Consider the following 24,631-nt stretch of genomic DNA (forward strand, 5'->3'; position numbering starts at 1 on the left):
GTACTGAAGGTTGTTCGGAGTCCCGGATGTGATCACGGACATGACGAGGAGTCTCGAAATGGTCGAGACATAAAGATTGATATATTGGAAGCCTATGTTTGGATATCGGAAGTGTTCTGGGTGAAATCGGGATTTTACCGGAGTACCGGGAGGTTACCGGAACCCCCCGGCAACATAATGGGCCTTAGTGGGCCTAGGTGGAAGAGAGGAGAGGCGGCAAGGGCTGGGCCGCGCGCCCCTCCCCCCTAGTTCGAATAGGACAAGGAGAAGGGGGCGGCGCCCCCCTTCCTTCTTCTCCCTCTCCTCTTTCCCCCCTCCCAAGTCCTAATCCAACTAGGAAAAGGGGGGAGTCCTACTCCCGGTGGGAGTAGGACTCCTCCTGGCGTGCCCCAAGGCTGGCCGCACCTCCCCCCTTTGATCCTTTATATACGGGGGCAGGGGGCACCCCATAGACACAACAATTGATCTCTTGATCTCTTAGCCGTGTGCGGTGCCCCCTCCACCATAATCCACCTCGATAATATCGTAGCGGTGCTTAGGCGAAGCCCTGCGTCGGTAGAACATCATCATCATCACCACACCGTCGTGCTGACGGAACTCTCCCTCAAAGCTCGGCTGGATCGGAGTTCGAGGGACGTCATCGAGCTGAACGTGTGCTGAACTCGGAGGTGCCGTACGTTCGGTACTTGGATCGGTCGGATCGTGAAGACGTACGACTACATCAACCGCGTTGTGCTAACGCTTCCGCTTTCGGTCTACGAGGGTACGCGGACAACACTCTCCCCTCTCGTTGCTATGCATCACCATGATCTTGCTTGTGCGTAGGAAATTTTTGAAATTACTACGTTCCCCAACAGTGGCATCCGAGCCAGGTTTTATGCGTTGATGTTATATGCACGAGTAGAACACAAGTGAGTTGTGGGCGATATAAGTCATACTGCTTACCAGCATGTCATACTTTGGTTCGGCGGTATTGTTGGATGAAGCGGCCCGGACCGACATTACGCGTACGCTTACGCGAGACTGGTTCTACCGACGTGCTTTGCACACAGGTGGCTGGCAGGTGTCAGTTTCTCCAACTTTAGTTGAACCGAGTGTGGCTACGCCCGGTCCTTGCGAAGGTTAAAACAGCACCAACTTGACAAACTATCGTTGTGGTTTTGATGCGTAGGTAAGAACGGTTCTTGCTAAGCCCGTAGCAGCCACGTAAAACTTGCAACAACAAAGTAGAGGACGTCTAACTTGTTTTTGCGGGGCATGTTGTGATGTGATATGGTCAAGGCATGATGCTATATTTTATTGTATGAGATGATCATGTTTTGTAACCGAGTTATCGGCAACTGGCAGGAGCCATATGGTTGTCACTTTATTGTATGCAATGCAATCGCCCTGTAATGCTTTACTTTATCACTAAGCGGTAGCGATAGCCGTAGAAGCATAAGATTGGCGAGACGACAACGATGCTACGATGGAGATCAAGGTGTCGCGCCGGTGACGATGGTGATCATGACGGTGCTTCGGAGATGGAGATCACAAGCACAAGATGATGATGGCCATATCATATCACTTATATTGATTGCATGTGATGTTTATCTTTTATGCATCTTATCTTGCTTTGATTGACGATAGCATTATAAGATGACCCCTCACTAAATTATCAAAGTATAAGTGTTCTCCCTGAGTATGCACCGTTGCGAAAGTTCTTCGTGCTGAGACACCACGTGATGATCGGGTGTGATAGGCTCTACGTTCAAATACAACGGGTGCAAAACAGTTGCACACGCGGAATACTCAGGTTAAGCTTGACGAGCCTAACATATAACAGATATGGCCTCGGAACACGGAGACCGAAAGGTCGAGCGTGAATCATATAGTAGATATGATCAACATAGTGATGTTCACCGTTGAAACTACTCCATCTCACATGATGATCGGACATGGTTTAGTTGATATGGATCACGTGATCACTTAGAGGATTAGAGGGATGTCTATCTAAGTGGGAGTTCTTAAGTAATATGATTAATTGAACTTAAATTTATCATGAACTTAGTCCTGATAGTATTTTCCAAATTATGTTGTAGATCAATAGCTCGCGTTGTTGCTTCCCTATGTTTATTTTGATATGTTCCTAGAGAAAAATTATGTTGAAAGATGTTAGTAGCAATGATGTGGATTGGTTCCGTGATCTGAGGATTATCCTCATTGCTGCACAGAAGAATTATGTCCTTGATGCACCGCTAGGTGACAGACCTATTGCAGGAGTAGATGCAGACGTTATGAACGTTTGGCTAGCTCAATATGATGACTACTTGATAGTTTAGTGCACCATGCTTAACGGCTTAGAATCGGGATTTCAAAGACGTTTTGAACGTCATGGACCATATGAGATGTTCCAGGAGTTGAAGTTAATATTTCAAGCAAATACCCGAGTTGAGAGATATGAAGTCTCCAACAAGTTCTATAGCTAAAAGATGGAGGAGAATAGCTCAAGCAGTGAGCATGTGCTCAGATTGTCTGGGTACTACAATCGCTTGAATCAAGTGGGAGTTAATCTTCCAGATAAAATAGTGATTGACAGAATTCTCTAGTCACCATCACCAAGTTAGTAGAACTTCGTGATGAACTATAATATGCCAGGGATGACGAAAGTAATTCCCAAGCTCTTCGTGATGCTGAAATCGACGAAGGTAGAAATCAAGAAAAACATCAAGTGTTGATGGTTAACAAGACCACTAGTTTCAAGAAAAGGGCAAAGGGAAGAAGGGGAACTTCAAGAAGAACGGCAAGCAAGTTGCTGCTCAAGTGAAGAAGCCCAAGTCTGGACCTAAGCCTAAGACTGAGTGCTTCTACTGCAAAGGGACTGGTCACTGGAAGCGGAACTGCCCCAAGTATTTGGTAGATAAGAAGGATGGCAAAGTGAACAAAGCTGTATTTGATATACATGTTATTGATGTGTACTTTACTAGTATTTATAGCAACCCCTCGGTATTTGATACTGGTTCAGTTGCTAAGAGTAGTAACTCGAAACAGGAGTTGCGGAATGAACAGAGACTAGTTGAGGGTGAAGTGACAATGTGTGTTGGAAGTGGTTCCAAGATTGATATGATCATCATCGCACGCTCCCTACACTTTCGGGATTAGTGTTGAACCTAAATAAGTGTTATTTGGTGTTTGCGTTGAGCATGAATATGATTTGATCATGTTTATTGCAATACGGTTATTCATTTAAGTTAGAGAATAATTGTTGTTCTGTTTACATGAATAAAACCTTCTATGGTCATACACCCAATAAAATGGTTTGTTGGATCTCGATCGTAGTGATACACATATTCATAATAATGAAGCCAAAAGATGCAAAGTTAATAATGATAGTGCAACTTATTTGTGGCACTGCCGTTTAGGTCATATTGGTGTAAAGCGCATGAAGAAACTCCATACTGATGGGATTTTGGAATCACTTGATTATGAATCACTTGATGCTTGCGAACCGTGCCTCATGGGCAAGATGACTAAAACGCCGTTCTCCGGAACTATGGAGAGAGCAACAGATTTGTTGGAAATCATACATACAGATGTATGGGGTCCGATGAATATTGAGGCTCGTAGCAGGTATCATTATTTTCTGACCATCACAGATGATTTGAGCAGATATGGGTATATCTTCTTAATGAAACAGAAGTCTGAAACATTTGAAAAGTTCATATAATTTCAGAGTGAAGTGGAAAATCATCGTAACAAGAAAATAAAGTTTCTACGATCTGATCGTGGAGAAGAGTATTTGAGTTACGAGTTTGGTCTTCAGTTAAAACAATGTGAAATAGTTTCACTGCTCACGCCACCTGAAACACCACAGTGTAATGGTGTGTCTGAACATCGTAACCGTACTTTATTAGATATGGTGCAATCTATGATGTCTCTTACCGATTTACCACTATCACTTTGGGGTTATGCATTAGAGACAGCTGCATTCACGTTAAATAGGGTACCATCTAAGTCGTTGAGACGACACAATATGAACTGTGGTTTGGCAAGAAACCAAAGTTGTCGTTTCTTAAAAGTTTGGGGTTGTGATGCTTATATGAAAAAGTTTCATCCTGATAAGCTCAAACCCAAATCGGAGAAATGTGTCTTCATAGGATACCCAAAGGAGACTGTTGGGTACACCTTCTATCACAGATCCGAAGGCAAGACATTCGTTGCTAAGAATGGATCCTTTCTAGAGAAGGAGTTTCTCTCGAAAGAAGTGAGTGGGAGGAAAGTAGGACTTGATGAGGTAATTGTACCTGCTCCCTTATTGGAAAGTAGTTCATCGCAGAAACCAGTTTCTGTGACGCCTATACTAATTAGTGAGGAAGTTAATGATGATGATCATGGAACTTCAGATCAAGTTACTACCGAACCTCGTAGGTCAACCAGAATGACATCCGCATCAGGGTGGTACGGTAATCCAGTTCTGGAGGTCATGTTACTTGACCATGACGAACATACGAACTATGAGGAAGCGATGATGAGCCCAGATTCCGCAAAATGGTTTAAGGCCATGAAATCTGAGATGGGATCCATGTATGAGAACAAAGTATGGACTTTGATTGACTTGCCCAATGATCGGTGAGCCATTGAGATTAAATGGATCTTCAAGAGAAAGACGGACGCTGATAGTAGTGTTACTATCTACAAAGCTAGAATTGTCGCAAAAGGTTTTCGACAAGTTTAAGGTGTTGACTACGATGAGAGTTTCTCACTCGTATCTATGCTTAAGTCTGTCTGAATCATGTTAGCAATTGCCGCATTTTATGAAATCTGGCAAATGGATAAACAAAACTGCATTCCTTAATGGATTTATTAAAGAAGAGTTGTATATGATGCAACCAAAAGGTTTTGTCAATCCTAAAGGTGCTAACAAAATATGCAAGCTCCAGCGATCCATCTATGGACTGGTGCAAGCATCTCGGAGTTGGAATATACGCTTTGATAAGTTGATCAAAGCATATAGTTTTATACAGACTTGCGGTGAAGCCTGTATTTACAAGAAAGTGAGTGGGAGCACTACAACATTTCTGATAAGTATATGTGAATGACATATTGTTGATCAGGAAATAATGTAGAATTATTCTGCAAAGCATAAAGGAGTGTTTGAAAGGAGTTTTTCAAAGAAAGACCTCGGTGAAGCTGCTTATATATTGAGCATCAAGATCTATAGAGATAGATCAAGACGCTTGATAAGTTTTTCAATGAGTACATACCTTGACAAGATTTTGAAGTAGTTCAAAATGGAACAGTCAAAGAAAGAGTTCTTGCCTGTGTTACAAGGTGTGAAATTGAGTAAGACTCAAAGCCCGACCACGGCAGAAGATAGAAAGATAATGAAAGTCATTCCCTATGCCTCAGCCATAGGTTCTATAAAGTATGCCATGCTGTGTACCAGATCTATTGTATACCCTACACTGATTTTGGCAAGGGAGTACAATAGTGATCTAGGAGTAGATCACTGGACAGCGGTCAAAATTATCCTTAGTGGAATAAGGATATGTTTCTCGATTATGGAGGTGACAAAAAGGTTCGTCGTAAAGGGTTACGTCGATGCAAATTTTGACACTGATCCAGATGACTCTAAGTCTCAATCTGGATACATATTGAAAGTGGGAGCAATTAGCTAGAGTAGCTCCGTGCAGAGCATTGTTGACATAGAAATTTGCAAAATACATACGGATCTGAATGTGGCAGACCCGTTGACTAAACTTCTCTCACAAGCAAAACATGATCACACCTTAGTACTCTTTGGGTGTTAATCACATAGCGATGTGAACTAGATTATTGACTCTAGCAAACCCTTTGGGTGTTGGTCACATGACGATGTGAACTATGGGTGTTAATCACATGGTGATGTGAACTATTGGTATTAAATAACATGGTGATGTGAACTAGATTATTGACTCTAGTGCAAGTGGGAGACTGAAGGAAATATGCCCTAGAGGCAATAATAAAGTTATTATTTATTTCCTTATATCATGATAAATGTTTACTATTCATGCTAGAATTGTATTAACCGGAAACATAATACTTGTGTGAATACATAGACAAACAGAGTGTCACTAGTATGCCTCTACTTGACTAGCTCGTTGATCAAAGATGGTTATGTTTCCTAGCCATTGACATGAGTTGTCATTTGATTAACGGGATCACATCATTAGGAGAATGATGTGATTGACTTGACCCATTTCGTTAGCTTAGCACTCGATCGTTTAGTATGTTGCTATTGCTTTCTTCATGACTTATACATGTTCCTATGACTATGAGATTATGCAACTCCCGAATACCGGAGGAACACTTTGTGTGCTACCAAACGTCACAACGTAACTGGGTGATTATAAAGGTGCTCTACAGGTGTCTCCGAAGGTACTTGTTGGGTTGGCGTATTTCGAGATTAGGATTTGTCACTCCGATTTTCGGAGTGGTATCTCTGGGCCCTCTCGGTAATGCACATCACTTAAGCCTTGCAAGCATTGCAACTAATGAGTTTGTTGCGAGATGATGTATTACGGAACGAGTAAAGAGACTTGCTGGAAACGAGATTGAACTAGGTATTGAGATACCGACGATCGAATCTCGGGCAAGTAACATACCGATGACAAAGGGAACAACGTATGTTGTTATGCGGTCTGACCGATAAAGATCTTCGTAGAATATGTGGGAGCCAATATGAGCATCCAGGTTCCGCTATTGGTTATTGACCGGAGACGTGTCTCGGTCATGTCTACATAGTTCTCGAACCCGTAGGGTCCGCACGCTTAACGTTTCGATGACAGTTATATTATGAGTTTATATGTTTTGATGTACCGAAGGTTGTTTGGAGTCCCGGATGTGATCACGGACATGACGAGGAGTCTCGAAATGGTCGAGACATAAAGATTGATATATTGGAAGCCTATGTTTGGATATCGGAAGTGTTCCGGGTGAAATCGGGATTTTACCGGAGTACCGGGAGGTTACCGGAACCCCCCGGCAACATAATGGGCCTTAGTGAGCCTAGGTGGAAGAGAGGAGAGGCGACAAGGGCTGGGCCGCGCGCACCTCCCCCCTAGTCCGAATAGGACAAGGAGAAGGGGGCGGCGCCCCCCTTCCTTCTTCTCCCTCTCTTCTTTCCCCCTCCCAAGTCCTAATCCAACTAGGAAAAGGGTGGGAGTAGGACTCCTCCTGGCGCGCCCCAAGGCCGGCCGCACCTCCTCCCCCTTTGATCCTTTATATACGGGGGCAGGGGGCACCCCATAGACACAACAATTGATCTCTTGATCTCTTAGCCGTGTGTGGTGCCCCCCTCCACCATAATGCACCTCGATAATATCGTAGCGGTGCTTAGGCGAAGCCCTGCGTCGGTAGAACATCATCATCGTCACCACGCCGTCGTGCTGACGGAACTCTCCCTCAAAGCTCGGCTGGGTCGGAGTTCGAGGGACGTCATCGAGCTGAACGTGTGCTGAACTTGGAGGTGCCGTACGTTCGGCACTTGGATCGGTCGGATCGTGAAGACGTACGACTACATCAACCGCGTTGTGCTAACGCTTCCGCTTTCGGTCTACGAGGGTACGTGGACAACACTCTCCCCTCTCATTGCTATGCATCACCATGATCTTGCGTGTGCGTAGGAAATTTTTGAAATTACTACGTTCCCCAACACACACAAACAACAATGGAGCGAAAGAGAAGAAGTAAAGCATGCATGATCATACGGCATAGCAAGTTCTACCTAGCACTACCATGGTGTTATGCTGCCGCCACATCCAAAAGAGGGTGTCGTCCTGCCACCGCAAATTCACCATCATCGTGAGGGGTTAGTATATACCACCTCACCAAACTATACAGACCATGAAATAGTTTTCCAGCCCTAGCTACACAAAATGTACGTCGTCATCGTCATCGTCGTCGTTGCCGCCACCGCCATCGCCGTCGGGGATCATGCACGCTCACAGGCAGCACTACTCTAGTAGTAGTGCTTGCCCAGCCAGCTCCTGAGCCACAACACCTTGTGAGCGTCTGCCATGGCAACGAACGCAACACCCTGGGCCTTGTTGTCAAGTAGGTGGCTGAGAGCTGCCATGAGAGCCTCATCGCTGAAGCCACCCTGGGTCATGACAGCGCCATACAGGTCAGGGTGGACGTCGAGGGGCTTGCATTCCCTGATGGCTGTTGCCACCTCCTTCACCGCCTCAGTCATGCTGCAAAACACACTGATCTCCTCCTCCATCAGGCCTCCTCTCCTCCTCTTCCTATCATGGATGGGGTCAAAGGGCTTGTCGAAGGGCTTGTCAGGGCCATCAAGGACCTCGACATTCGGGGTCCCAGGGAAGTCTGGCATGGGAGAACCAAGAGGCTCCTCCGAGCCCATGGCAAGCTTCCCAGTTGCCAGCCCGAAGGAGAAGATGTGCTGCATCTGGCTGTAGTTCTGTATGGGTGTGTTGAGGAACTCAGCGTCCCTTGGGTGGTCCTAAGAATGAAACACAAGTGTTGTTAGTTGCGATTAGGAGTAGGCAATGGTGGACAGTATGAAAAGGAAGAGGGCTGTGAGCTAACCGTGACATGGCCGGCGTAGTGCTCTGCCTCCAGAACTCTGTAGCACGTGTTCTCATCCCATGAGGCGCCGCTAAGGTCTCTCAGCTTGGACACTTGGATCCATCGACCTCTCCACTTCCTCAAGTGGTTGTACACCTGGGTGGCGGACACCTCCTGCCCACAGAACTCGAACACCTGCTTCGCAACGGTGTTCAAGTGCACCTCCTTGAAGCCCTTATCAGTCCTAACTCCACTAGAGATGAGCTCACACATCATGTTCAGCACGAACGTGGACATGAACGACTGCCACTTCATGTTGTTCGACCTACCATCCTTCTTTGCCTTTGCTGTTGCTACCTTGAGTGCAGCGGCAGCAGCAGCAGCAGCAAGAAGAGTTTGCTCAACAAGCACTACTGGCACATAGACAGAATCAGACGCGAACACCTCCAAATCAGGTGCCATCTCAGACATAGGTTGCGAGTCCCGCGACAAACGATGGAGCAAACTGGCTGTCGGACAGGACAAGGGCCTGACTAAGATCTTGCATCTGCATGGTCATGTCCTACAATCGTAGCACGCATTGACAGTAAGCATAACACACAACATATCGGACAATCCATGAAAGCAGGAGCATACATGTACATGGTTCATCACTATCATACGAAGCACATGCTTCATCACTATCATACTAAGCACATGGTTCATCGCTATCATACTAAGCATACTGGGCAATCTATGAGCAGGAACATACATCTACAACAAACAACATGCTACAAATGGACCATCAATAGCTACAAATCACATATCTAAGCACGAATCAACACAAGCACAAGGTTCATCTTCAAACTTTACTACTAATCTAGCCTACCACATGCTTGAACATCTAACCCTACCACAAATTGCAACCGCAGCATAGCAATCAACCATGCATCTACATCAAACCCTAGCTGCAGCTCAGATCTAGCTAGAAGGAACAAAGAGAAAGGGGGATTGAACTCACAGAGGCCATGGCTGCAGCTCGAGGACGAGGGGGAACGGTCGTAGAAGATCACCGCCGGCCGGTGAAGGACCGCCGACGCCGTGGACCACTGGCCAATGAAGATGCGCCGCTTACCTGCTCGTCGGTGCCGATGCGCGTCAGCAGGAAAGCTCGAAAGGGGGGAGAATGGTGGCGGGAGTTGGGGCGGTGAGGGAGGGGGCTAAATAGGGGCAAACTCGGTGGGAGGTGATCCGAAATCCTCCCGCCGATTTTTCGGCGACGAGGGCAAGCTCGCGCCATCTCCCTGGTCACACGAGGAGAGAAGCGCGCCACCCTCCCCTGCGTCGCCCGAGCCAGGCTCGCGAGCTACTGCCGATTCGGGCGTTTCCCCTGGGCCTGGTCTGGAGGTGCTTTAAGGTTCGTGCCATGCGGGCCGCACAGTAAACGCATGCAACCAAACAGGCCACTTTCTTCCTGCGCGGGCCAGGCTGGGCCATATGCAGGCAACCAAACACGCCCTAAAACTTGCCCTGACCCATCTCATTTTTCTTCCCATTGTTACATTTGGGATTTTCTCTTTCGGAAATTTGCAATTATTCTCCGAGCAACATTTTTGTGAAGTTTTGCGGACATGGCCTTCCTCGTCGACGTAGCCTAGATGCTCGATGAATTGCGTGGACCAAATGTTAAATATAGAAACTAAAGTTTAGGATCCAAATATCTAGCGAACTTCAGATTTTTAGGAATAACAAATTGAACGTTTTTACGGCAAATTACGTTCACCGATGATGACAAGTTTAGTTGGCGAGCATGGCAAATCCATCCCGAGTTTTTTTGCCTGATAATTGTCGTGCTTGCAAACTAAAGTTTTCATCATCGTGTCAATATAACATATCATGAAAATGTTACTATGTTAGATTTGCCATGCCTAAAAATCGGATGTCAGATTTTTTGCATTTCCGAAAATTTAAGGGATCTGCTAGCTACGAAACAATGATTTCATTAGTAAAGTGAGATTTTTAGTACTTTTGATAGTTTTAGTATGGCAAATACTTCTATTCAACCGGCTGATCGGATGTGAAATGTCCAAGTGCCCTGGTGAGCTATCTGCAACATGACTCTTATTGCAAAACCAAGATTTGTAGCAAGGCTTCTGTTGCAAAATGTCTGATTGGACGGAATGGGCATGACATGAGATGGAGTGCTTTTAGGCTTCTGTTGCAAACGAAGGTTTTATAAGGCCTTGTACAATGGTAGGTGCTTAGGGGAGGTGCTTAATGAAATAAACCAGGCTTTTCTTAAGCACCGGTGCTTATTTGTACAGGATAGACGCTTAACTAAGCGTCTCTCCTGTAGAAATAGGCACCGGTGCTTCAGAAAAACTCGGTTTATTTTTCTAAGCACCTCCCTAAGCATCTCCCATTGTACAAGGCCTAACAGGACTCTTGTTGCAAATGGCGACAACGACGACTTTTCATTGAAAAAGTTTCTGCAACATCATCCATGTTGCAAAAGTCTTTCCACAACATCATCTATGCTGTAAAAAGATGAAAGACGAACAAAAAGAATACTATAAAACAACCGCCCTTATAGTATATGGGGTCTACTAGAGATGTCTATGCGATTAACCAAGCACGTCCCTAAAGACAGTGATCTTTGAACGGACGGGCGATATTGAGTGCACAACAACAATTTCAACGCTGCCTTACAAGTTAGGACACGTCTAGTGGGCGGTCGGCTGCCCACTAGTGCGATGGAGCGGCCGGCCTGAAAAGGTAGTTTCCTGTCCTCCCCACGGTCCCGCGCTCCAGAAAAGGAAACTAAGCACCAACCCGCGCGATCGAGCGGCTGCTCACGATACGCGCAAACAGAACGAGAAGAAAGGTCCTCCCCCACGTGGCCAGCTGTACCTACCCAGCCCTCACACGCCCGCTCGCCCCCACGCCACCACGGTTCCTTCTTCCTCTCCACGAAAGAAGGGATCCAAGGCCCTTCTTCCTCCTCCTACACAGCAGCCATTGCAGCCCCAAAGTAGAAGAAGAAACTGCTTCAGAAAAGATCTAAGGGCAGGGTGGTCAGATCCATACCAGGCAGCAACATCAGGGCAGGTAATTTCCCTCCCTCTGCCCTCTTCACTTCCCCCCTTCTTCTAGTGCATATGTCAACCCCCTGGAGAAGCTGCTTCCCCCCTTCCTCCATGGATCTAGCAGAAATCCATGGAGAAGCTGCTTCAAAAAAGAGGTGGACCTGGCAAATAACCCCTCCAATAACACCACCGTCCCCCCATCAGTGTCATATCTGCAACTGAAAAGAAGTACCACGAATTGTTGTGCAACTAATCATGGATAGAGGCCTACGATTTCCTGGTTTGTGCAACTAAACACAAGTCATTAGGTTTAGTTGCACACCAAACATGGTTTGAGACCAACTTTACTGAACATTTTTCTAACATGCATGCCAGCCAAGTTTCCCCCACCTAGATGTGTTAAAGAAGCCAACTAAAGCAAGTTCAGTGGCCAACTGAAACATGATTCTAGCCAAAAACCTAAACATGCATTGTAGCCAATGGAAAATGCATAAGTGTGCAATTGAACATGCATCCCAATCAACTGAACATGTATTCTGTCAACTCAGCATGCATGCTAGGCAAAACCGAACATGTATCCTGAACATGTATTTTGAGTGAACACTATAGAAAACGAAACATGTATCCTGAACATGTATTTTCAGTTGGCCATGTGCAATAAAAACATGTATCCTGGCCAACTGAACATGCATGCTGGCCAACTGAATATGCATCCTCGCCAACTGGAACATCTATTCTAGCCAACTGAACATGCATGCTGGCCAACTGAAAAAAAGAATCCTGGCCAACTGAGACATCTATTCTAGCCAACCAAAAATTTGTAGTACGACAGCAAAAACACAAGAAACTTTTGTACATAGCAAACGAAACCACAAACTAAATATTAAAGTAGTCACGCATATAATCTTGTCCCACACATATATTCTGGTGCCAACCTACTACAAAGCTATAGTGTAAAAAATATGTTCAATATACTAGAAGTAGAAACAGAAACAGCGATGAAAAACATATATCTATAATCTGTCATCCAATTCTTCTTTCTTCTTTCACCTAGATTTCACCGTCTCAATTGTGGCATCAAATTATGTCCAAATTATGTGCAGAAAAATCTAGATCAGCTGCTTGCCAACAGAAAACCTGCAGATCATTGGAACAAACAGAGGGAAAAGTCAGGGAAACTCTGTACTAAAAAAGTCATGGTCTTGCCAACTATTTACTGCAAACTGTGCAACTAACATAACAAGGTTGTGCAAAAAAAAATGCATACCTGTTATAAATAAAAGATTCTGCTATAGAGATGTTGCTTTTTGAACTAAGATTGTCATAAAATGGTGTGCAACTACCTATTTACTAAGTTTTTAGGTAGTTTCAAACACACTTTGATGATTAAAACTTGACATCACTTCCTTGTTTTGTATATGCAGTGCATGTGTGGCAGCAGCCTGAAAAAGGGAAAAAATGCTTGATCTCAATGAGTTGCCTCCTGATCTCAATGAGCTTCCTCGTGATATGGATCAACAACAACCCAACATACCGCAAGGGAATTTGATAGAAAATGGGCGCTCTGTTTACTACACGCAGACAAGTCGTGGGCCTAACCCTATGGGCCATGACAATGTGGCAGGGCAACCATCAACCCGTGGTGTCCCTGTAGTGGTGTCTTTGCAGTCAGAGAGTCATACTCTTGATGACACGGGCACCGCGGCAAATGTTCCTGGTCCAACCAGGACTGAGCTCGGTGCTGGTGCTGTTGACGGTGATGTGCAAGGAGAAGAAGGAGAAGATGAGGCTGGTTCTCAGCCAATGGAACCCTATGTTGGCATGAGGTTTGACACCCTTCAAATTGCTAAGGATCACTACAACAGCTACGCCTTACGGATGGGTTTCTCTGTCAAAATGAACACCTCTAGGCGGACAGGCAATGTATTGATAAAACAGCAGTTTTGCTAAAACAAGTATAAGAAGCCAAAAGCTGATGATGGTGGAGCTGAGGCTCCTCCTATCCTGGACCCTATACCAGATCCAAGACCTGTTGACACTGATGAGGAAATGGAAGATGAACCTCCAATCTTTGTTGAAGAGGAGGCTGGTGCTAGTAAGAAAAAGAAGAAACGAAAACGCGAGACAATAAAGCAGACTCAATGCAAAGCGAAAATGTTGGTGAAGCTAATGGATGGGCGATGGGAGGTGACGCATTTTGTTCGTGACCACAATCATCCGCTGGTGAACAAACCTTCATTGTCCAAATACTTGAGATCCCACCAGGGCATCTCTCCTGATGAAAAGGAGTTTTTGCGCATCTTGTATAACTGCAACTTGACTACAGGTGTGTTCCTATATCCCTTACAGAATTAAGTTTCCCTCTAGGCAGTCCAGTGTGCAACTGTTATGTTACTGGTGTGCAAAGCCATGGCCTTAAGTGTGCAACTAGATTACCTTCACCGTGCAACTACATAATGTTCCTGTGCAACTAGATCACCTTCACTGTGCGCCTACATAATGTCCTGTGTGCAAAAAGAAAGTGTTTTTTAAAAGGGGCAGCTGGTTGTCAATTTCCTGCAACTATCTTCTGTGCCAACTCATATCGTATTATTGTGCAGCTGGATATGTGCATTCGTACGACTAATAAAATGTATATTGTTTCTTTTTGTATTATGCAGTACGTATGATGCATGTAATGGCAGAGTTCTATGGATCTGAGATGATGGTGCCATTCGGACCAAAGGCAATAACAAATCTGTGTACAAGTTTCCGTAGAGATCACACAAAGGAGGGTGATCTGATTGAGACAACTGCGCACTTCAAGGATATACAAAAAACCGATCCAGACTTCTATAAGGTGAAATATGATGAAGAGGACAGAGTTGTCAACATATTTTGGGTGGATGGCTCAGCTCGAAAAGCTTATGCGGAGGCGTACCACGATTGCATATCGTTTGACACCACCTACATGACCAACATGTACAATATGCCGTTCGCGCCCTTCATAGGAATAAACCGACATGGCCAATCTTTCATGCTGGGTTGCGCGTTTGTGAGGCAGGAGTTGGCATCAAGCTTTGATTGGGTCTTTGGAGCATTCCTAGAGGCTATGGATGACAAACCTCCTGACAACTTCATCACCGATCAGGATGGTGCAATGAGGCAGTCAATATAGAGCATCTTTTCAACCACCGTGCACCGCTGTTGTCGATGGCACTGTTGGGGAACGTAGTAATTTCAAAATTTTCCTACGCACACGCAAGATCATGGTGATGCATAGCAACGAGAGGGGAGAGTGTTGTCCACGTACCCTCGTAGACCGACAGCGGAAGCGTTATCACAACGCGGTTGATGTAGTCGTACGTCTTCACGATCCGACCGATCAAGTACCGAACGTACGGCACCTCCGAGTTCTACACACGTTCAGCTCGATGACGTCCCTCGAACTCCGATCCAGCCGAGTGTTGAGGGAGAGTTTCGTCAGCACGACGGCGTGGTGACGATGATGATGTTCTACCGACGCAGGGCTTCGCCTAAGCTCCGCAACGGTATTATCGAGGTGTAATATGGTGGAGGGGGGCACCGCACACGGCTAAGAGATCTCAAGGATCAATTGTTGTGTGTCTGGGGTGCCCCCTGCCCCCGTATATAAAGGAGCAAGGGAGGAGGAGGCCGGCCCTAGGAGGGGGCGCACCAAGTGTGGAGTCCTACTAGGACTCCCTAGTCCTAGTAGGATTCCACCTCCCATATGGAATAAGAAAAGAGGAAGGGAAAAAGAGAAGGAAGGAAGGGGGCGCCCCCCTTCCCTAGTCCAATTCGGACCAGACCAAGGGGAGGGGTGCGGCCACCCTTGAGGCCCTTTTTCTTCTTTCCTGTATGGCCCAATAAGGCCCAATACGTATTCCCGTAACTCTCCGGTACTCCGAAAAATACCCGAATCACTCGGAACCTTTCCGAAGTCCGAATATAGTCGTCCAATATATCGATCTTTACGTCTCGACCATTTCGAGACTCCTCGTCATATCCCCGATCTCATCCGGGACTCCGAACTCCTTCGGTACATCAAAACTCAATAAAACTGTCATCGTAACGTTAAGCGTGCGGACCCTACGGGTTCGAGAACTATGTAGACATGACCGAGACACGTCTCCGGTCAATAACCAATAGCGGGACCTAGATGGCCATATTGGCTCCCACATATTCTACGAAGATCTTTATCGGTCAGACCGCATAACAACATACGTTGTTCCCTTTGTCACCGGTATGTTACTTGCCCGAGATTTGATCGTCGGTATCTCGATACCTAGTTCAATCTCGTTACCGGCAAGTCTCTTTACTCGTTCCGTAACACATCATCCCGCAACTAACTCATTAGTCACAATGCTTGCAAGGCTTATAGTGATGTGCATTACCGAGTGGGCCCAGAGATACCTCTCCGACAATTGGAGTGACAAATCCTAATCTCGAAATACGCCAACCCAACAAGTACCTTTGGAGACACCTGTAGAGCACCTTTATAATCACCCATTTACGTTGTGACGTTTGGTAGCACACAAAGTGTTCCTCCGGTAAACGGGAGTTGCATAATCTCATAGTCATAGGAACATGTATAAGTCATGAAGAAAGCAATAGCAACATACTAAACGATCGGGTGCTAAGCTAACGGAATGGGTCAAGTCAATCACGTCATTCTCCTAATGAGGTGATCCCGTTAATCAAATGACAACTCATGTCTATGGCTAGGAAACATAACCATCTTTGATTAACGAGCTAGTCAAGTAGAGGCATACTAGTGACACTCTGTTTGTCTATATATTCACACATGTATTATGTTTCCGGTTAATACAATTCTAGCATGAATAATAAACATTTATCATGATATAAGGAAATAAATAATACTTTATTATTGCCTCTAGGGCATATTTCCTTCAGGCACATCATGAAAAAGGCTCAGGAAAAAGTTGGTTGGCTGCTGTGCCAGAATCCAGGGCTCTCTGATGATTTCAACAAGTGTGTTGACTTCAGCTTCACTATAGACGAGTTTGAGCAGAATTGGGCTGGGTTAATGATGAAGTACGAGGCTATGACACACACGCACTTTGAGAAGTTGTACGAATACAGGTCAACTTGGGTGCCGTGCTACTTCAAACACAGGTTTTTCCCCTTCCTACAGTCTACACAGCGTAGTGAGGGGTTCAACGCCGTCCTAAAAAGATATGTGAACCCACACAACTCAATGCTGAACTTCGTCAAGCAATATGAAAAAATTCAGAACCACATCCTTGCGAAGGAAGTCTGCAATGATTACAGGACAGAACACCTTGAGATTGAGCTATGGTCCAACTTCCCAATAGAGAGGCAAGCTTACAAAACCTACACTAGGGACCTTTACCGCAAGTTCAGAGAAGAGTTTGAGTTGATAGGACGTTATAATGTGTTCCAAGTTGGTGCTGACCCTTTTGAGCTCAGACCAAACCAGGAATTTGTTGCCAAATATGGTTCTCGAAACTATTTGGTGCAGGCAAGGGTGGAGGAGGGTTCCTATTTGTGTGAGTGCTGCAAAATGGACAAGGACGGCATGCTCTGTTGCCACATCCTCAAGGTGTTCACCCATCTTGGAGTTGATGTCATACCAGAAAGGTACATGCTAAGACGGTGGACACCTACTGCTGTCCCTTGTGCGCCAGGGACCGGGTATGAGCAACCGGATGAAATACCCCCTCAATCAAAGAAGCAGATAAGGGAGAGAAACATGGTATTTGATTTTCGGAAATTAGCCAAATTTGCAAGTGGCTCTGATGCAGCACAGGAAATTGTATACAAGCATATGCGTGGAGCACGTACCGAGATTGGCCACCTGAACAAGTCCAAGAAAAAGAAAAAACAACAACTGCTGCTACGGGGCCATCAGATGATGCCAACCCTCGAGGACCTCATGCACCTGCAGGCAACACTCAGGGGGCTCATCATCCAGGTAATTACCTGCCCCAACTCTTGATCTAACTAGGTGTGTAACTTCAGTTGCACACATCATGGTGCCCAGTTGTAGACATCATGGTGCCCAGTTGCACGGAACAGGCTGCCATGTTGCACACGCTGTGTTACTTTGAGCATCAAGATAACACTACTAACTTATTTCCTGTTCTGACTATAGGTGATGGCAACCCCCGAGTACCTCCTCCACCTCCTGGCCGTACACGGCATGCTCTGCCACCTCCTCCCCCGCCTGGCCCAACCAGCAGTGCCCCGCGTGTTCCTCCCAATGGGCCTACAGGCATCATTCAGGGGGCTCGTTGTCCAGGTAATTACCTGACCCAACTCCCCATCTAACTAGGTGTGTAACTTTAGTTGCACACATCATGGTGCCCCAGTTGCACATAACAGACTACCTAGTTGCGCACGCTGTGTTAGTTCGAGCATCAAGATAACACAACTAACTTGTTTGTCATGTTCTGGCTATAGGTGATGGCAACCCTCAAAGACCTCCTCCCCCGCCTGGCCCAACGAGCAGTGCCCCGCGTGCTCCTCCCAATGGACCTACAGGCAGTACTCAGGAGGCTCATCACCCAGGTAAAATACCTACCCCAACTCCAAACAAAACTACGTGTGTGACTTCAGTTGCACACATCATAGTGCCCAGTTGCACAAAAGATGCTACCTACTTGCGTGCGCTATGTTAGTTTGAGCATCAAGATAAAAAAACTAACTTGTTTTTCCTGTTCTGCCCATAGGTGATTACAATCCAAGTACCATGACTGGCCGTGCTACTACATGTGTGTTTTTTGAACTTAACTTGCACACAACAACAAGTTAGTTGCACAGCATGGGCTGTGTGGTTGCAGAGAACATCAGTGTTGGTTGCACAACAAAAAATACTAAAAATTTTTGTATGACTATTGCACAGGTGATCGTGATGGTCCTACTACCCCATTGGAGGTTGCATCCCATGCACAAGCTTCTGATGATTTTGTGCCCAGGGATCCTCCAAGGTCTACTACAAAGGGTAGGGCAAAGATTTGACGGTACAAATCGGCGCTGGAGCTACACCCAAAGAAGAAAAACAAATGCAGCCAGTGCCAATCTACAGAGCACACTGCCGGTGTGTGTCCACTCAGGCTGCTGTGATGGTTTTTGAGCAATGTTGGGACCAAGTTGACACATTCAGGATCTATGCTTTCTCTTATCTAATTTATGCTCCATTAATTAGTTCATGCACTCTGTAAAAATAAGCAGTTGCTATTTGTGCCTTTGTTGGCAACTGGTTAAATATTTAGTTGTTGTACAATTGTATGTCCATTGCTCCTAATGTGTCAACAAAAGTGATGATAATGAGTTGCAAATTGGAATTACTACTAGTGTGCAACTACAAAATCTGCTCAAAAATTGTGCAAACCAGCAACTTCCTCCATGGGGCAGAGAAAGAAAAAGTGTACTGACCTAGTCCTTGTCGTATCTGAGCAACTTCCTCCATGGGGCGGAGTTGTGCGGGCTGGTGACCCAATCATATGCCAGCTTCTTCCTGATGTTGAGTACTTCCTTGGGTTCGTAGTTGGGCAGTTGGCTACCGTTCCACTCAGTGGTGTTAAGCAGTGCGAACAGCCCACACTCATTGCTGCAGTGGGTAAAAAAAGAAAATTTGTCACGAAAAAAAACCAATAAACATAATGCACACTGTGCAACTGCTTATGTGCCACTGTGCAACTACTGATGTTCTACTGTGCAACTGCTTATGTGTCACTGTGCAACTGCTTATGTGGCACTGTGCAAACTGACTAGATAATCCTTGAGAAACTCATAAAAAATGAAAAACAGATTGCAGACTAGTTTTGTGTCTTAAAAAACTAAAGATTGCACAATTAGAAAAATGTAAACACTACAAATTCATGGTAAGAAATTGAGAAGAATGCCATGCTTAATGTCTTACTTGCCGAGCTGCTTCGGTACGTCAATGTCAATAATCTGAAAGTGCTCGATGCTGAACTTTGGGTAATGCTTCCTCCATAGGTGGCATACTGTACCCGCGATGGTAGAGGCGGTGTTCATGAGCTCAATGTTGTCCAGCTTCCTGCTTGAATCAAGAACTTCGAAGCGTCCATCCCTCAAGTTGACATTGAAAACCCAATAATGCCTCCCTCCCTCCTTATCATTTATATCAGCGCACTCGAGCACTGGCAGCATGACATGCACGCGTGAATGATTCAGACACAGATACACGCTGTAGGTAAGAAAAAACAGTAAAGACTTGGTGAAGTTAAAACAGGTTGGCAGAAAGTACTTGCCAACTAACACATGTGTCATGTGCAACTGAACATGTTATGAGTGCCAACTAAGAGATGGATCATGTGGGCACAGCACTCACCAAGTCTTGCTTGTCCAGACGGTTCTTGTATTCAAACTTCTTGTTTATCTCATTCACATTGTGGATCCCTTGTTGTAAATTGGTCTGCAGAGATTATAAGCATGCCTCAAACTACTTACTAGATTAAAGGATTCCCTGAATTGGTAAACAAAAGTGCTACAGAAAAAGAAGAGGGGAAAAAGGTTTTGAAGAAACTTACAGAAAACCTCAGTGGCATAACAACCTTCTTTGACCCTTCTGGTAAGTTAGCCATGATGTGTAAGATTCCAGTCTCAATAAAAATTCTTGACAGCCATTGAACCGGCTTCATGGAATCAACTAACTCCTTTAAAGAAATGAAGAAAGTACCATACCTGATTATCTCAGGGCTGAATTTTTTTCAAAGAAATAAAAAGACAAGTTAGCTCGAAGGGTCACAGCAACAAAAAAAAATGTGTATGAAATTAAAACAGAACAATGTGCAACTAAAAGCACAGTTCTGTGCAACATGCTCTGCTTTCTGTGCAACTAAGTGGCTGGTCCTGTGCAACTGAAAAAGATATGTATGTAGGCTGTGGGGAGTTGGTTTACCTGGTAGCCTCATCATTTGCTCCTGGGTGATGCCTGGCCCAAAACAAGAGGGCAGCGTAAAGCTTGTTGACTGCCTCATTGGAGGTGAACGTCTTCTTCTTGTTGTAGTCAATGAATGGAGACCTTTGAGATGCTGCAGGCCTTATTACCCTCCTCTGTCTTCGTGCAACAGGTGGTCCTGAAGAACTGCTCGTGCCAACTTCTGGTTTTGCGCATATCGGGGTGTGGCAATTGTCTGGTGATCCAACATCTGGCTCTTGAGCTATTGCCTTGCCAACATCACCAGCAGCGCATCCTTCATTCAAAGCTGCTGGGTCCAACTCACCCTCATCTATGCCAACAGCACCGGCTTCCGCTGTTTCTGCTGCTGGAGCAGGTGCTGGAGCATCACCATCTATGCCAAGGTCAAAAGATGGTGCATCGCAGAACCCGTCGCCATGAAAGGTGTAAGAATTTGATCTCTGTATGGCTTCAAGGCCCAGGGCATCTCCTTGCGGCACATACACGGGTGCATCATTCACTGACTTGGTTCGTAGTAGTGTTGTAGTTGGCGGCCTTGGAGGCTTGCACCTACTTATAATGTTGAAGACATCCTCTTGTGTTAATGAGTGCTGAAAGTCAGCTCTTGGTGATGCGGGCTTGCTTGGCTGCTGTGTGCTAGCTCTTGGGGACGACACTTTGGTAGTTTGATCACCTCCTTTCGTCTTTGGCATTGAAGCATCTCTATGAGTATACACCTTGGGGCTTGCAGTTGCAGTGGTGCCTCCCTGAGCAGCAGTGGTGGTTTTGACTGTGACCACGCTGCTAACTGGCACATCAGTTGACACACCGGTATCTGTAGTTGGCATCTTTCCAGTCTGAGTTGGCAGCAACCTAGCAGAACTTGGCACCCCTGCATCAATGGCTGCGGCGCGCAGTTCTGTCTCGTCTCTGAACCCCAACCCTTTTGTGCCCTGTTCCCCCTTTGTGCCCTTGGCAAACTTGACAATCTTTTACTGCTTAGGTGGTTTAGGTGGGACTGCTGAAAGAGGAGTTTTCCCCTTGATCTGTTGAACTCCTGTGATGTTGGTTGGCTCTCTGCTCAGTATAGTTGGCATATCAGTTTGAACCACAGCTTCCTTGACCACATTTATTTCAGCATCTGCACTCACCATCTTCTCCTTGGTTTGAGGTAACTGCAGATTCTTCTTCATTGAGACTGCTTTGCGCTTCTGGGCCACGTGAGGGTTTGAAACAGATGGTGCGTTGCTCTTGCTCGAGCTTATATCTGGAAGCTCCTTCAAATATTCTTTGTATTTTTTTCTTTGAATGAACCCAGTCAAGACCCTTTCCTGCTTCCTCCATATCAATTTGATACTTTTCAGCGTCACTTGATAAGAACATGCTCTGATCAATGGCAAAGTTGATCTTCTCACACATCTCTTTGTCGCTAAAATCTGGCACGGGAAAGGTGGTTGGCAAAGCTGGCTTCAAGTTGCAGAGCTCGAACATATCAATGCTGCCCTGAGACTCTGCTTCGTCATTTTTCTTTGACTTCGGCAAATCCTTGTCTTTCCAGCAAGTTTTGTCAATCAACATCTGTAGTGTGCTCCTGCTGCTCAATGAATTGCTGCTGCTGGCAGGGGTGGCAGAGCTCCTAGTCCTCCTGGATGTGTTGCCGCATGTACCACGAGAACCAGGGGCGTTGTCATCATCATCATCGCTGTTGTCGCCGCCTCCATTGGATCCCCCTTTATCATCACGATCACCATCCTCGTCTTCTTCATCATCATCTTCTTCCCCCTCGCTGGCATCAACTGTTGTATCTTTGTCTTCTCCCCCCTCAGTGCCATCAACTGCTGCACCTCTGTCCCCGTCCCCCTCTTTGGCCTCATCTTCTCCTTCCTCCTCCTCTGCCTCGCTATCTTCTTCCTTGTCCTCCTCCTCTCCTTTGTCCTCTTCTTCTTTGTCTTCCTCCTCTTCTTTGTCCTCTTCTTCTTTGTCCTCCTCCTCCTCCTCCTCCTCCTCCTCCTCTGCATCTTCTTCTTTGTCATCCTCCTCCTTGTCCTCCTCCTCTGATTCATCCGCATCTGTGTCCTCGTCATCATCAACATCTATCGCTGCTTCCATTTCCTCATCTTCTTCTGACTCCTCCTCAACAAACTCTTCTTCTTGTATAGTTGCCCCCCATCTCTTTCTTTTTGGAGCACGGCGTGACGGCCTGGTTCCCAATGATGGCTGCTGTACGTAAGGATCAATATCCGGTTCATCGTCATCGATCTTGGCAACTGCTTCAATGAAGGTGCCAACCTGTTCAGTTACAGCCTTGCACAGGTCATTGACCACTTTTGCAATCTTTGCTTTTTTCTGCATCAACAAAAAGAAGATTCAGTACTAATTCAGTTAGAATTTTTTTTAAAGTAAAATGTCTGTAACTGACCATGATGTGATAAGCAAAAACCGACTAAGACACACTTTCTGGCCAACTAAAAACATGATTCTAGCCAACTACACATGCACTGTGGCACAAACAAAAAACATGCATTCTGCCAACTTGATGTCAATGGTTGCAAACGAACACTTTGACTGTCCAAAGAACATGTGCAACTACAGAAGCTTATATGTGCAACTGAACATACATCACAGCCAACTGAATCCTGTATTCTCGCAACTACAAAAGTTATACATGTCCAACTGAACATACATCCCAGCCAAAAGAAAAATGTTGGTAAGTGGTATAAATTTCTGTATGCAAAAGACTAACCTGCAGATTGTAGGTTATTGGTAACTTGGATGCCACGAATGCTTCAGCTTGCAAAATTCCACCAAACAGTGGTGTCTGCTCCATTCCTCTATAATCCTCTTTAAGTTGATGTAAAAAAGAGAAAAAGAAAACAACAAGGTTATCAAAACATATTTGTGTGTTGAACGAAACCAAACATTATAACCTGTGCAACTACAACAAGATACTGGGTAGACAATTCGACTATACATATATGCAACTGAACAAAGACACAAAAACTATGCAACCCACATGGCACCTAAAAAAGTTTCTACCAACTGATGCCACACATTTGTGCAACAAGATTAGTAAAACTGTGCAACTTAAAAAAGATGGTGTGCCAATTAAAAATGAACATGTGTGCAGATGCCAAACTTAAAGCTACAAGCTGTGCAACTACATGCATTGTTGTGCCAACTGATGATAGTTTATTCGTGCAATTTCCAAAAAAGTGACCAGACATCAAAAGAACATAAAAAGAAGACACTGTTGGAAAAAAACAAAGAGAACTCACTTGTAATTTGCCGAACACACCAGGAGATACAGTATCCTTCTTGATCACCTTGGCAATTAGAATACTATCCCATGCATTCGCTCGTATCGCGCAGTTGCTTACTGGGATGTCATGGACGAGCGCATCAAGGTATAGTATCTGCACCAAACCCAACAACAGAAAAGCCAAGTTCAGTTATTATTAGGAGTATTTCAGCAAACTATAACTGCACAAAAGAACAAGAACAGATGGAAGTGGTCGTTTTCACTAACCATCAAGTGATACAAGCACCAGCAGATGGTTTGCTTCTCCTGGTCCATGTTCCGGAAAGCTTCATTAATGTGTTCTGCTACAAAGAGGAAGATGTTTGTGTTCTTAAGCATTTGATGATCTAGCACAAGTCCGTAGCACTTTGGGCTGAGCTTCAAGGCCGTGGTTGGTGCTAGAAAAGTGATGAAGGCAACCGCAAGCCAGGCCATAAAGAATGTGTCATCCGTTCTTCCAGCCATATCCTGAATCATCTTGCACCATGTAGTGATCTGGGGATGAGAATTTCCAGTTATGTTGAAAGCCTGTCTGAATCTCCTAGTGGCATCCTTGTCAACTAAATATCTGACTTTTTGACCCCTGTTTGGGAGATCAAATACCATGTGAACACTGTCAGCATCGACACGGATCCTTCCCCTTCCTGGGAAAACCATTTCAGAGGTCTGTGGCTGGTAGGACTGCACCAGGAACTTAGTGAGGTCTGCTGGAAGTGTGTCTGATAAGTTCAATAGCCCCCCGAACAACCTCGAAACTAGCTCTGACTTCTGTGGTGGGGATAGAGAGCTGTTAAAGTTTGCAAACCGCGC

General features: G+C 45.4%; 1 protein-coding gene and 1 pseudogene across 1 annotated transcript; one reads left to right on the top strand and one right to left on the bottom strand.

Moving 5' to 3' along the window:
• Positions 1-7,978: 7,978 nt before the first annotated feature.
• Positions 7,979-9,009, bottom strand: LOC109744443 (uncharacterized). The gene is made up of 2 exons (XM_020303562.1): positions 8,569-9,009; positions 7,979-8,482 (listed from the first exon to the last, which is right to left on the bottom strand). The coding sequence occupies exons 1-2, from the start codon at positions 9,007-9,009 to the stop codon at positions 7,979-7,981; spliced, it is 945 nt and encodes a 314-aa protein (XP_020159151.1).
• A 545-nt stretch (positions 9,010-9,554) lies between these two features.
• LOC109744444 (uncharacterized) lies at positions 9,555-18,732 on the top strand (annotated as a pseudogene).
• Positions 18,733-24,631: the final 5,899 nt, after the last annotated feature.

This window comes from Aegilops tauschii, chromosome 2 (assembly GCF_002575655.3).
Source record: "Aegilops tauschii subsp. strangulata cultivar AL8/78 chromosome 2, Aet v6.0, whole genome shotgun sequence".
NCBI classification, from domain to species: Eukaryota; Viridiplantae; Streptophyta; class Magnoliopsida; order Poales; family Poaceae; genus Aegilops; species Aegilops tauschii.

Coding starts and splice junctions, on each gene's coding strand:
- LOC109744443 (XM_020303562.1), bottom strand. CDS start 9,009: ATGGCACCTGATTTGGAGGTGTTCGCGTCTGATTCTGTCTATGTGCCA. Junction 8,483..8,568: donor ACTACGCCGGCCATGTCACG/GTTAGCTCACAG, acceptor TTTCATTCTTAG/GACCACCCAAGGGACGCTGA.